At 39.4% G+C, this 14647-nt stretch overlaps 1 protein-coding gene across 2 annotated transcripts in view; it reads left to right on the plus strand.

The window, feature by feature from the left end:
- Window positions 1-14647, plus strand: part of ACP3 (acid phosphatase 3) — a 53303-nt gene that overhangs the window by 24718 nt on the left and 13938 nt on the right. For both annotated transcript variants that reach the window (XM_081301799.1, XM_081301800.1), the window contains exons 6-9: window positions 2463-2555; window positions 5082-5214; window positions 9284-9366; window positions 11181-11284. In XM_081301799.1, coding sequence (XP_081157925.1) covers window positions 2463-2555; window positions 5082-5214; window positions 9284-9366; window positions 11181-11284 — 413 coding nt within the window. The remainder of the gene's footprint in view (window positions 1-2462; window positions 2556-5081; window positions 5215-9283; window positions 9367-11180; window positions 11285-14647) is intronic.

The following is a 14647-nucleotide window of genomic DNA, read 5'->3' on the forward strand; positions in this document are numbered from 1 at the left end:
TCTTTTGGTACTGGGGATTAAACTCAGGGGCACTCAAACTCTGAGCCACATCCTCAGCCCTACTTTCGTATTTTATTTAGAGACAGGGTCTCGCTGAGTTGTTGAGCAACTTGAGATAGCCGAGGCTGGCTTTGAACTCACCATGCTCCAGTCTAAGCCTCCCAAGCTGCTGGGATTGGAGGCATGTGCCACAGCACCCAGCTCACTATTAAGGCTCAGAGCAGAGCACTCGCCTAGCACGTGTGAGGTACTGGGTTCAATCCTCAGCACCACATAAAGTAAAATAAAGACATTGTGTCCACCTATAACTAAAAAAAAAATTTAAAAAGAAGAATATGATACATAATTCTTCCTGTTCTTAAAGATTATTTTAGGATTTTCTTAATATATGGCTTTACACCTTTCTGGTAAATTTATCATAAAATTGGCAATATCTAAAAATGACAATGGCTTGCCTCTAGTTTTCTTTTCGTTATTAATTTTTTATTTATATATGACAGCAGAATGCATTACAATTCTTATTACACAATATAGAGCATATTGTTTTCACAATATAGAGCACAGTATATTCACACCAATTCATGTCTTCACACATGTACTTTGGATAACCATGTCCACCACATTCTACCATCATTTCTAACCCCATGCTCTCTCCCTTCCCCTCACATCCCTCTGCCCTATCTAGAGTTTGTCTGTTCTTCCCATGCTCCCTGTTCCTGCCCCATTATGAATCAGCCTCCTTATATCAGAGAAAACATTCAGCATTTGTTTTTTGGGGATTGGCTAACTTCACTTAGCATTATCTTCTCTAACTCCATCCATTTACCTGCAAATGCCATGATTTTATTCTCTTTCATTGCTGAATAATATTCCATTGTGTGTATATGTGTGTATATATATAAGATATGCCACATCTTTTTATCCATTTATCTACTGAAGGGCATCTAGGTTGCTTCCACAGTTTAGCTATTGTGAATTGTGCTGCTATAAACATTGATGTGGCTATGTCCCTGTAGTATGCTGTTACCTCTAGTTTTCTAATATTTACACCTACAATCTCTTTCTTTTGCCTACCTGCACTAGTCAGTACTTGCAGTATCAAGGTACATGGTAGGATTGTCAGTGGGCATCCTGGTCTTATTACAAACTTAGATGTTTTCTCCTATTAAGTATGCTGACTTTTGAGTCAAAATATAGTAGACACATTTTTATTATGTGAAGCAAGTATCCATCCATCTTTCTTATTTTCTTGAGTGTCTTTTAAAAATAAATTTTGATTGTTTAATCTTTTGAACAATCTGTTTAATATTTTAAATATAATCAAGTTATTTTCCCTTGAATCAACTACTATGATTAATTATATTCCTAGATTTACTAATACTGAGCCATCTTTACATTTCTCAAATATATTTCCTTTCTTTTAATGTGAAATTGAATTCTTTGCTAATATCTTACTTAGGTCTTTTGCATTGTAAATACAAGTGACACTGAATTATAGTTTTATTTTCTGGGCAATCTTTGTCAGTATCGATGTTATCCTAACTCATAAAATGCCTTTTGAAAGCTCTCTTTTTCTTTGTTTCAGAACAGTTAAAGTAGCATTGGAATCATTTATTCTCAAAAAGTTTGGTAGAATCCCTCCCTGAAATCATCTGACCCTGGATCTTTTACATTTAGAGTGGTGATAGTGGGGTCTATAACAATCATTTCTATTTATTTTATGGAAATATGTTGGAATTAATATTGACAAATTATGGTTTCCTAGAAAATGTGTTCAATCAATGATGTCTTTCAAAAGACTTCCTAGAAACTGCTGCCCATTTCAGCAGATCGATGAATATGCGTCTCATTATGACAATCCAAGAATAGTACAGACCCTAAGGAAATGTCTGCATTTCATCCAGATTTTATGGTTATAGCCAGAGATGAAGTTTTGCCTCTGTCATGCTTTCCTAGGATGCTCTGGCCTGAGATCCACTTTCTTCTGTCACTCTCACCTCACACATTCCTTTACATGTGAGTTGCAACTTGGCCTACCTCCAAAGAGAATCTGAAGCAGATTGCTTCAGTTCCATCCCAGCACAAACCTGGATCAGGTGGCAGAAAGCCAGCATTCGTCTGCAATTTTAATGTATTAATGAGAAACAATAAATTAGTGTGTATAAAATTATTTGGTTGGCATATACCATAGCCAGTGTTACTGGTGCAGTCTTCTGTGAAGAACAGAGGTTCTCAGGGGAGTGGATTTGCCTCACAGGGAACACTTGGCAATGTCTGGAGACATTTTGGGCTGTTACAACTGGAAGATGAGGAGTGCTGCTGATATGTAGTGGGGAGAGGTCAGGATACTGCTAACCAGCCTACGAATGTGCAGGAGAGCCTCCCACCCACCCAAAATATCAAACTATGCCAAAGATGAGAAACCCTGATGTAGAAATATTTTCTCTCTGCTTGTGTTCCAGAATTTTATAGTAACCTTGCCAGAACTTTCAGGATTCCATGGCCAGGACCTTTTTGGAATTTGGAGTAAAGTCTACGACCCTTTATATTGTGAGGTAAAAGAAAAAAATATATCTATATACATATATAAATATATATATAAGTATATATATATTTATATATATATTTTAAATATATTTGCTATCCGGTTTTATGCTTTATACCTATTTTGAAATAAACAAATACACTTGCATTTTTTCTTACAAATTTTTACTTGTTACTCCCTTTGATATTGAAACACAACTTCAGGTTTTTCTCATATTAGCTTGAAAATTCTGACTTCTCTTTTCTCTGCATTATTTTATGATTTTTACCCTTTAGAAAACTGCAAACAAAATTTTTTTCTTCTGTACAGTGACGCTTATTTACTTTGCCGTCATTGAGGAATGCTGGATTCCCGTCAAGCATTTTAATGAAAAACAAAATGTTTGTTACATAGAAAGAAGGGAGAAAACTTGCCTAATACACAAGCCAACTGTAAGCCAGGCTATCAAAATTGGCTTGTCAGGAGAGAACTTCTTTACTGTGTGATGCATTTGAATTAATTTTGTAGCTAGATAAACTGGGGCTGTGGTTTTCAACGTTCCCGGTATTTTCACTCACCAGGCTCCACCTTCTGGCCAAAATGAGTAGTTTTCTCTTTTTATTTATATATGACAGCAGAATGCATTACAATTCTTATTACACATATAGAGCACTATTTTTCATGTCTCTGGTTGTATACAAAGTATGTTCACATCAATTCATGTCTTCATACATGTACTTTAGATAATAATGTCCATCACATTCCACCATCATTGCTAACCTCTTGCCCCCTCCCTTCCCCTCCCACCCCTCTGCCCTATCTAGAATTCATCTATTCCTCCCATGCTCCCCCTCCCTACCTCACTATGAGTCAGTCATCTTATATCAGAGAAAACATTCGGCATTTTTTTGAGGGGGTATTGGCTAACTTCATTGGCATTATCTTCTCTAACTCCATCCATTTACCTGCAAATGCCATGATTTTATTCTCTTTTATTGCTGAGCAATATTCCATTGTGTATATGTGCTACATTTTTTAAAATTAATTAATCCACTGAAGGGCATCTAAGTTGGTTCCACAGTTTAGCTATTGTGAATTGTGCTGCTATAAACATTGATGTGGCTGTGTCCCTGTAGTATGCTGTTTTTAAGTCCTTTGGGTATAGAGGAGAGGAATAGCTGGGTCAAATGGTGGTTCCATTCCCAATTTTCCAAGAAATCTCCATACCGCTTTCCATATTGGTTGCACCAATTTGCAGTCCAACCAGCAGAGTATGAGTGTACCTTTTCCCCCCACATCCTCGCCAACACTTATTGTTGTTTGTCTTCATAATAGCTGCCATTCTGACTGGAGTGAGATGAAATCTTAGAGTGGTTTTGATTTGCATTTCTCTAATTGCAAGGACCTGAACAGACACTTCTCAGATGATGATATACAATCAATCAACAAATATATGAAAAAAATGTTCATCATCACTAACAAAAGGAGTGTTTTTCTGTTTCCCAGCACAGTTGGCGCAGTTCTGACCATTCACCTGACCATCCACTTCTGATTTTGAGTTCATCATGGGGGAGTAGGGGGCAACAATTACTTTTATAGTTCCATCTCAGTAACAGATGACACCATGTGCCCCCTCTTTGGTAGTTCACTAGCCCAACTGCAAGCTACTCTTTCAATATTTCCACTTTATCATCAGCATCTGTTTCAATGAAATTTGTTAGTCTTGAAGACATTGTCAATGGAGACAAGAACCCACTGATTTAGTTCCTTACTCTAGTTTTATTTTGGTTCTTTTGTTGGTGGGTTTTGTTTTGGGGATTAAACGCAAGGCCTAAAGTAGGCTAACTCCATACTTCAGTTTGATCTGACCTATTCCATAAGGAGACCATGTTATGTGGTATCTTTCTCGTGTCTCTCTTTCTTACTTCTGTGTCACTTTGTTCTGCTCTTTCATGATCAATCAGTCTCTCTCTCTCTTTTTCTCTCTCTCTCTCTCTCTCTCTCTGAAACTTGGGGACTCCTAATCAGCTTTTTTTCTAATGGGTAATAAATAATGACACTAGGTCTCTACCTGCACTGCCTGAAGCTTGTTCATGCTTAACAAACATCTACCCAGTCTCTACTGTGCCCCAGGTACAAACTTCCAAGTTCCCAGGGGTGGGTGTCTATTATTGAAGGCTCCAGAGAAATACATTGCCTATCCTAACAGGCCTCTCAGACAGCTCATTCAGCTTCAGAGAAAATACCATCTTACCCTGTAAGCTTATACCTTCCCCCACAGATTCATAGAAGATTTCCATCCCTTGCATAAAGGAAGGAGCCACATCCTTGCCCTACTGCACTCTTGTTCTGCAAAATATGAATCACACGTTTATCCAGAGTTAAGTCAAAAACTATCTATTGTGATATAAAGTCTTTAAAAGAAGTGGTAGGACAAGAAAGGCTGGCCCCAGTGGTTCTTGTGGGGCCAAAGAAGATTTTTAAAAAATCAACAAAGAGGATAGTCATTAATAAAAAAAAATTGCACAAATGTTTTCTTCCTTTTTCTTTGATACAGGCTGTCCACAATTTCACTTTACCCTCCTGGGCCACTAAGGACACCATGGCTAAGTTGAAAGAATTATCAGAATTATCCATTCTGTCCCTTTTTGGAATTCATAAGCAGAAAGAGAAAAGTAGACTCCAGGGAGGTAAGTATTTTTGAAAATGAGATGTGTTTTGGATTTGTGGTTGTGGTCTGAGTCTGAGTCACAGTCCTATCACTGACCCACTGAGTGACCTCAGACACATCTCTTAAAACTGTAACCATAACACCTGCTTCATAGACAGGGTTAAAATGAATGTATGTATTCAAAGGATTTAGAACAAACAGCAGCTGGTACATAATACACTGTCAGCAAACATTGTGTTACTGTAATCATCAATATTACACACTCTGGGCCTTAATTTTCTCATCTGGAAATTGAAAGCTTTGAGCTAACACTAAATAAATGGTCCTTTCTGTCCAGATCTCTCTATCCAGATGAAATAACCAAGGATTCATATCTGAGTCCGAAGAAAATCACTTGTGCCTGGGAACCTGTAAGACATGGTTAAAAGTTAATAGAACCTATTTTGCAGGATCTATATATTTTATTTATTACAATTGATAAGTTTATGACACAGCTTGAATTGTTTCACTGGTGTTGAAAGGTATTGAGACTTATTTGTCAGTGATGCCTCTTCTCGGATAGAATTGGCTTTTCCCAGCACAGGTGACCCTGAAGGTAGACCCAAGCAGGAGGATTCTGGGCCCCTGTAATGAGGACAGGTGAGTAGAGGAAAGAAGCCAGGACCAGGTGGGTTAGAGATAGAGGCTGCAGCCTGTGAGGGCAGCTAGGTGGACACGCCAAAACACCAAGTGGGGTGTCAGGCTCAGAGGTTAATGTGAGGACATGCCTATTTTAGACATTTTGAGGAAACTGGTATAATCACATCAGGATTCCTGCCAAATGCTATTCACCTGATAAGGCCAGGTCCATTAGAATCCCAAGAGAAGGCATAGCAGCAGAGAATTCTGACAATTAGAGCTAGAAGTCAGTTATGGAGTCAATTACAGCTAGAAAAGCAGGGCTACACCTTAGATATAGAGTGAGACAAGCTGTAACCAAGAGAAGAGCTAATAAGACATGAAACCAGGATGATTAGGAGCAAATTCATGTGAAATGAGTGTGAGGTTGGGGCTAATAATGCAGGACAGTGGTCTCTAATGACATGAGGGTGTTGCAAAGCTGCTATGACAAAGTCCTCATAGCGTGGTACAGAATCAGACCCAACGAAAATGTTCAGGTCTTTGCTCCACGTTAAGAATGGCACAAGCAACAAGCCCAGCCCTTGAGGAAGAGAGCACATCCAGAGAGGAGTCTTAGATGAAACCTAGCATGTCAGAAAAATTACCAGGCAAGGTACAGACTGTGTGTAGGAGCAGAACCCAGGAAGAAGCTCATCCTTTACAACAAAAGACACAGAGGGTCTCACTGGCTACATAAGCACCAGGCCTCATTTCTGGTGCACCAGAATCAAGATTTATTTCCCCTCAGCCTCATCGTGATGGATTCAAGAATCTGGCCCTTCACTACTCCAAGTGCAGCCTATTGGCCTGCAACACCCCCTTACCTAACAGCTGGCTGGAAATGCAGAAGCTCAGGCCCCACTTGAAAACTGTTGAATTAGAATCCACAGCTTAGTAAAATCCCAATGATTTACACCAGAAAGGAATGAACAGTAATCTAATGCTGTGCAGATGTGTGTGTGTGTATATATATATATGAAATGGGGTTTACCCTAGCAACTCGTTCCTCCTCCCTCCCCACTTACCCTCTTTGTCTACTGGAGGGTTATACTGGGGGAAGCCACTTCCTCTCTCTCTGGGTGTCAGTTTCCCCATCTGATAAGTGGATCAAACTAGACTCTGTCTGTAAGTGTCCTTCCCTCAGATATTCTCTGGTCATGGATTATATAGGTTGGCACTTGTGGGAACCCTCCTGCCCTACTTCCTAGAGGAAGTTCAGTGCCACTGATAAGCCAGAAAATTGTTTCCTTCGTGGTTCTTCCAAAACACGAGCTCCGCCCTATTGTTCCTATCTGACTCAGCATGAAAGATTTGTCAACGTCATGCTGATTGAATGATGAAGCGGCTGAACACAACCATGCACAGAAAACATCCATTGTCCTGCTGACACAGAATACAAGAACATCAGTACTGTGACCAGTATCTTCTGACGTTGACCAGAACTTTTGTTCCACCAATTGATTTCAGAGGTGACAATGTCTGGTGATGTGCCCACACACACACACACCCCAAAACTCCCAAGACTAGTTTTGGAACAAACACCCACTCTTTTTTTTTTTCAACATCCACTCTTGCTGTAGACTAGAGGTTGGCTAAATCCAGCTCACTGCCTGTTTTTGTAAATAGAGTTTTACTGAAGCAGCCACTTGTTCATTTATGCAATGTCTCTGGCAGTTTTCATGCTACCGCTGCAGAGTTGAAAAGTTGCAACAGATCTAATGGCCCACAAAGCCTAAAACATTTACCATGTGACCTTTTACAGGAAAAAAAATGTGCCAACTTTTTCTGTAGCCCAGGAATAAAAGAAGTGAAGTTTGTGTTTTCTGATCAATAATGTTTTGTCTGGTTCATGCAAATTTAAGAAAGGATGCCACAGGGAATTTAGATGTTTGCTTTATGTGAACAGGGATTTTGACATACTGGGTTCAAAACCCAGGCTTTCTGCTTACAAGTCACACAATCTTGGGCAAGTTACTGAGCCTTTCTGAGCCTCTGCCATCCCACCTATAAAATGGAATATTGGCATGCCAGAGCCCAGAGATGATTTGATAGTCACCCCTAGCTACTCCTGGGACTAGGGAATAATCACCCAGAACTAAGAACTGATACCACACTTGTGACCAAGGCTGCAGCCTGCCCAAAAAGGCACAGGTTGACAAAGGGCAAGCCACTTTTGGCAGATGATTATCATGACTTCCAGAAACTTGGCAACAGAGTTTAGTACCATGAAGATCAAGTGTAAGTCCCTAAAGTATTCCAGAGAAATTGAGACTTGTTAGAAAAACAGCACCCAGTTTCTTTCATTCATGGTAAATGCCAGCATCTGAAAAAAAAGAACTAATCACCTACCTCCTTGATTAACCTTTTATTGTGCTAATTGGTGTACAGGCCTATATCTTCCTAGTATTTCATAACACTGCTCTGATTCACCTAGCACAGGGTCTGACCCAGAATAGCTGCTCAGGGTTAACTTGCTGAGCAAACTACAGAGTCTGGGATCATAGTTTATTAATGTCAATGCCTGTTCATTGCCAAAAGCAAACACACACCATTGGTCATTCGTAAGCCAGGAGAACACATATACAGTAGAGCAACCAACCAAGACACAGAAGTCTCTTTTGTGACTCCCCAACAGAGTTGGTCATGGAAGTCTCTGAAGCAACGTGTCCTCAAGCAGAATCTGGCACTGGGAGGTACACCACATCTTTCAGCATCTGCAAACAGCATAGAGACTGTGCTCTGTGCACCTGCCTTTCGCCACCTCAGGAGCAACAAGAGTCAGGTGTTTGGATGTGAAGGGCAGAAAGCGCCCCTCTACTGATGACAGATAGTGAGAGCTAAAGATTCTGGCTGCTCCCCAATAGTGACCCCCAGGATAATCTGAAGAAATGGTCCACAAACAGCCCATGATCTGTGCACACATCTGGAGAATTGCTTTCTCCCAAGGCCTCCCATAAAGCCTGACTGTTGGAGAGTGAAAAAAGGAGGTGAAGACAGAAGTACATGCCTTGCAGTCATTTCAGTTCTGCTCAAGAGATGGTCATTGGCTGACAACCATTTTGTAAGATCTGGAAAGAAAAAAATCTAAAATAACTTCCAAGTTATCAGCCTCCTAAACTGAAATTTAGAACCCATTACAGGAGAGTTCTAGAATGCACCAGTCTAGATCTCCTTTCCCAGATGGGTGAGTCACTTGATGTCGCCACGCTTCAGCTTTCTTAGCTATAAATGAGGGACAAGACTGAAACATCAGTTTAAAAAAAATGTGTGTAAGTTATGCTACCCAGCACATAGCTGAGGCTCAACCAAAGTTAGGTCTTTGCCTCTCTTGATAAATCATCAGAGAACATCCCCATTTATGGATAAGTTTGAAAACTAAAATATAAGCCTTGTTTGGTTCAGCTCCATTATTGATCTATCTCCTTAAGGTGTCCTGGTCGGTGAAATTCTGAATCACCTGAAGAGCACAACTCAATCCCAAAACTACAAAAAATTTGTCATGTATTCTGCGGTAAGTATTTCTGTCTTTATTTAACACCCATTTGTTTAAGTGTGTGATCTCTTAGAGGAACCTCATCTTGATCCTGATTACTTCCCCATTACCCAGGGAATGGTAGGCATCTGCACAAAGATGTGAAGATTAAATGTGTCATTCTGGCCCTTGAGGAATTTACAATCTAATGGTAATGCTAACAAGAAGACAAACACCAAAGCAGTGTGGAAATACCATTGAAGCAAGGGCTTTGGTGCCTCCTAAAGGGCGGCCACCTCTCTGTTGCAGGAGATGGGAGAGATAAGCAGGTAGATAAGCAGATAGACTCAGGCAACTTTGATAGAGTCTCAGAATGTTTGAGCTGGAAGGCAGCTTGAAGATCATGCTTCTTAGGGTAAAATGTAAGGAGAGATATGAAGCAGGGGAGACTCGCCCTACCCTGGAAGGGGTTTGCTCAGGGAGGTCAGGGCAGGGAGGACAGGATGGGGGCAGAATTTCAGAAATTAATTATCTTGTAGAAAGACTGGAATCTGGGACCAGCACCTAGTTAGAAAGCTTATGTAATATCTAGAAAAATGGAGAGGTCTGAAACCAGAGCCGCAAGAAGACAGGAAAAGGGATTTGCTCGGTTATAAGGGAAACTATGATTTGACTAGAGAAAGCCATGTTTTCATTCATGGCTGAAGATACAGGGAAGCTTGATTATTATATTATCCTCCATATGGATTAGGCTAGAGAAATAGCCCACGGAGGGAGCTAAAGAGAAGTGGGCCTGATTTTTTAGCTTCTAATCTGGTTTCTTTTTCTAACTTATTGTGTGACTTCTATCAAATTATGTTGCTCCTTTTCTTTTTCTTTTTTTTTTGATTGGTCCTCACCCCTTTTGAATATGTGTACACCGTCATACAGTTTGGGCAGTGAAATGTTGTCCCCACTTTATAGATGTGGAAGTTGAGAATTACCTAACACTAGATAGCTAATCAATTCCAGGATTGAAAATCATCCTGTATACCTTTCAGCCACTCTGAGGCAAACATTTAACTTTAATTCTTTTTTTTGGGGGGTGGGGGGTGGGACAGGGGTTAAGGGGATTGAATCCAGGGGCACTTTACCATTCAGTTATATCCCTAGCCCTTTTGTTTGTTTTATTTTGAGACAGGGTCTTGCTGAGTTGCTTAGGGCCTCACTAAATTACTGAGGCTGGCTTCAAACTTGAGATCCTCCTGCCTCAGCCTCCCAAGTCACTGGGATTACTGGTGTGCACCACTGTGCCCTGCTACAATTATGTTTAAGCTACAATTATTTTTAAGCTTCCTTATATTTTAACCTCCCTAAAACATTTATGGCCTTATATACTCTTCCAAAACTTTAAAATACAATGATACTAATCTATAGAAAAATATAATTTAGCATTAATGTGTTCTAAAATATCTTAAATTTTAATGAAAAATCAATGGAACAAGCAAAAGCAGAGATTTGCTTTACTGGGAAAAGGCAGAGGACTGAGAAGACTTGATTCAATTTTACTTTATTCTATGCTTATTTGATGATAATCAAGTTACTTAATGTCTATGGATCTCAGTTTCTTCATTTTTTAAATAGGAATATGTATGTAAATCTTACTATCTAGCATACAGCAAATGCTGAAGTAAAATTAGCTCTTTCCCTAATACTTATTATATTTAGTCCTTAGTACTTATTAAGACATTGGGAGTAAGGGAAATTAAATTGAATGGGAAACCCTAGTGGTGCTCTACAAATGCATATCTATTGAATGCAAATCTGAACCAGCAGTAAAATGATTGAAAATGATTTGTTCCCAATTTCTGTAGCATGACACTACTGTGAGTGGCCTACAGATGGCGCTAGATGTTTTCAACGGAATCCTTCCTCCTTATGCTTCTTGCCACTTAGTGGAATTGTACCTTGACAAAGGGTAAGTGCATGATGAGTGCTTTTGAAATTCAGCATCACTGGCCCCCAGCTTTGTTATTATTGCTATTGTTGGCATAAGGGTGGTTGTGTCTGTCTTTGGTTTGCTTTTATATTTGAAGGGAAGAATGGTGATAATAGTATCTGTGAGTCAGGGCTCTTTTTTTGTTGTCATGAAGTCTTTTATTTGAAAATAATGTACATAACACAGTAGATGGAAAAATTTTAGAGAACCATCCTAAATAGCAGAAATTATTTTTTTTTAAATTAAGGTATTCTAAGTTTGCTGACATTATATAGTTCTCTTGGTAAAAACAGCCTGATAGAAGACGCCATGAGGAAAAATGAAGGTGCTTGGTGCTTAAACAACAAAAGTATTTCAATTAAAAGACTTTGGACACACCCAGTGCAGCTCCTGGTGAGTCATATTCACCAGTAAAGATTCTTCTGGCTGGTGTTTACCTGGTGTGGCCTTTCCCAGGTGACCAAGCCCTTGTTTAAACCTAGTAGGAAGGTTAGATTTTGAGAGACCAAATGTCACATTTTACCCAAAACTGAGGGAGCTCCCAGAATAGGTGAGTTTTATTGTTAAAATGGGTCAAGTTGGGATAAACCAGGAAGAGTTGGTTACCATAGACAAGGTCACACCAAAACTTTGTATCATTTGCGAGAGGAGTTGTTTTTTTGGCAAATCACCAGAACTCATGGGATATTATTGAAGGAATAAAGGAAAAGAAGGGGACAAGTTAAGGCAGTGACCCCAGAGCTGTGTTCCAGGGTTGGCTGGGGAGATGAATTGTGCCTTCCTTTCAAGATATTCTCAGCAACTACAGGCAGGACCAGCCTGACACCAGGCCCCACACTCAGAAGAGCTCATGCTTGTCTTGACATTCTGCTGCTGCTGCCATCTTGAAATTCTCCATAATCTTGGAACAAAAGGCCCTGAACTTAATTCTTCTAGCTTTGTAGTTTTAGATACATGTTTTTGGTCCCCCGAATATGTAGAACAAGAAATTCACAGTATAAAGACCTAATTCTCAACCAATACCTTCACTCCTTATGAAGAAAGTGAGTCCCACACAGTTAGGGAAGGGTAGATGTTTTCTTTATCGAACCTCTAATTGGGTGACACCATGATGAAGTCAAACTATAATGTGGTCTTAGCTGATTTGCTCTCAAATATCTTGGGTCTGAGCAGAGAGAAGCAAATGGAGACTAGTAATGGAGACTAGCAAACAGTAGAACATGAGAAAGAGAAGACTGAAAACATAAAAATCTGTCTTAGTAATAAACCTTGCGGATCTGACCCTTTGAAGACCACCTCTGGACACATAGTTAATAAATCTAGACAAAATTCCAGGATCAGCTGTAAGCACAGGCACTGTTTCTTTAGGGATAAGACAAGAGAAGCTACTGACTCTTCTCAGGCCTCCCTCTTCTGTGATTTTTGTACCCCAGGGGCCTGAGCTTGCTTTGTTAGGGAGCCATAGTACTTTCTTCCCCTGAATCACTTTCTTTCACTATCTTGAGAAAACCTATGCTATTAGACAAGAGTGAGTTATTTTTTCAACTGAGCGATCTGGACACAGAATAAAAAAAAAAAAAATTAACCAAGAGCCATGCACAGGTCAAGGTTGTTGTTTTACTAGGATTTTCTTACTGGCACTCCATAGAAGGATTGAAGGTTGGACTTGATTGCCTTTAAGTTAAGAACAAGGAGAATCTAAGCTAACAAATACTATAGATGCCTGCTTATAGGGCGATCTTAACTAGGTCATTCCACATTTTCCCTATAAGATTAGGAGAGAGACAGGGAGAGTGTTTTAGATGTCTAGCTATTTTAAATACACAAACTGTTAAGGTTGTAGAAAAGGTAGTTAAATATATATTTAAAATATTTAATTTTAAATAAGTGTATAAATTTAAAATCATAAGCTATATAAAATAATTCATTAAGTTGAAAATACTACTTTTTTCCATTTTTACTTTTTATGGAATAGTTTCTTATCAATTCTTTTTTATGTGTCTTTAGCATGTGTCTTCCCTACTAGAGCCAATTTTGAGTCCCCTGATGAGTGCTTATGAAATATTAGATATGTTAATTAAGAAGGGTAATTCTGCCTTCTGTACAAATGAAATCTAAAATTCTTAGGGGCTTAACCTAAGAATTAGTGGAAATTAATGAAGATTAATGGAAATTAATCTTTCCCTTATCCAAAAGCCCAGTGCAGGTGTTGCGGGTCAACAGGTGTTTTAGTCAGCTTTCTCAGTGCTGCAAACCAAAATCCTGACAAGAACAATTTAGAGGAGGAAAAGTTTATTTGTCGCTCATGGTTTCAGAGGTCTCCGTCCATAGACAGCCAACTCCATTGCGCTGGGCCTGAGCTCAGGCAGAATATCATGGCGGAAGAGCATGGAAGAGAAAAAAGCTCAGGTTGTGACCACCAGGAAGCAGAGAGAGACAGCTCCACTTTTAATTGAGGACAAAATACATACCCCAAAGGCATGTCCAATGGCCCACCTCCTCCAATTATACCCTTCCTGCCTACAGTTACCACCTAGTTAATCCCTATCAGAGGATTAATACCCTAATTAGGTTAAAATTCTCATAACCCAATCATTTCACTTCTACACTTTCTCACATTACTTCACACATTAGCTTTGGGGGGATACCTCAGATTTAAACCATAACAATAGGTCAATGCAGGTGTTCTGCGGTGTGTTCCCACATAGTGATCAGGCACCTAGGGTTCCACAGTTTCAAGAGGGCTGTGCCACCTGTCAGCAGCTTGTAGAAAGGACAGAGAGGATAGAAAGACAACCTGCTTATCAACTACCTCAGCCCAAAAGAAGCACTTATCATTTCTGCCCACATTCTACTGGCTAAGATGGATCACTTGGTGCCACCGAGGTGCAAGAGAACCTGAGAATATAGTCATTTCTGATCTGTGACTCTATTCAATGGGCAGAAAATCATGGTTTTGGGATGAACTGTTGGTCATCTACACTCTATCATCCTGAGATAAAAGATGTTGCCACTGGAAAAGTTATCCCAACATGTATATGCTTGTTCATATAATATTAGAGAAATTTAAAATATAAATATCCTATAAATGATATTTGCAGTTACTGTGCCTATACAACTTTTTACAGTGATGTTTTTAAAAGCTTGTTTATAACAACATCTAAAAGTTGAAATTGTGAATTCACTGCATCAGGAAAGATCACTAAATCCTATTTAAATTTCTCTCCTTCCTCTTTGGTTGGGAAGTATCTTTCATAGGCAATTCATATTGGTTTTTTTACTGAGACTGGTTGTGGACATAAGACACTTTGTTTTTTAAAATAAAGTTTTAAGAGCGTCCTC

This window comes from Spermophilus citellus (genome assembly GCF_964194105.1).
Source record: "Spermophilus citellus genome assembly, chromosome: 7".
NCBI lineage: Eukaryota > Metazoa > Chordata > Mammalia > Rodentia > Sciuridae > Spermophilus > Spermophilus citellus.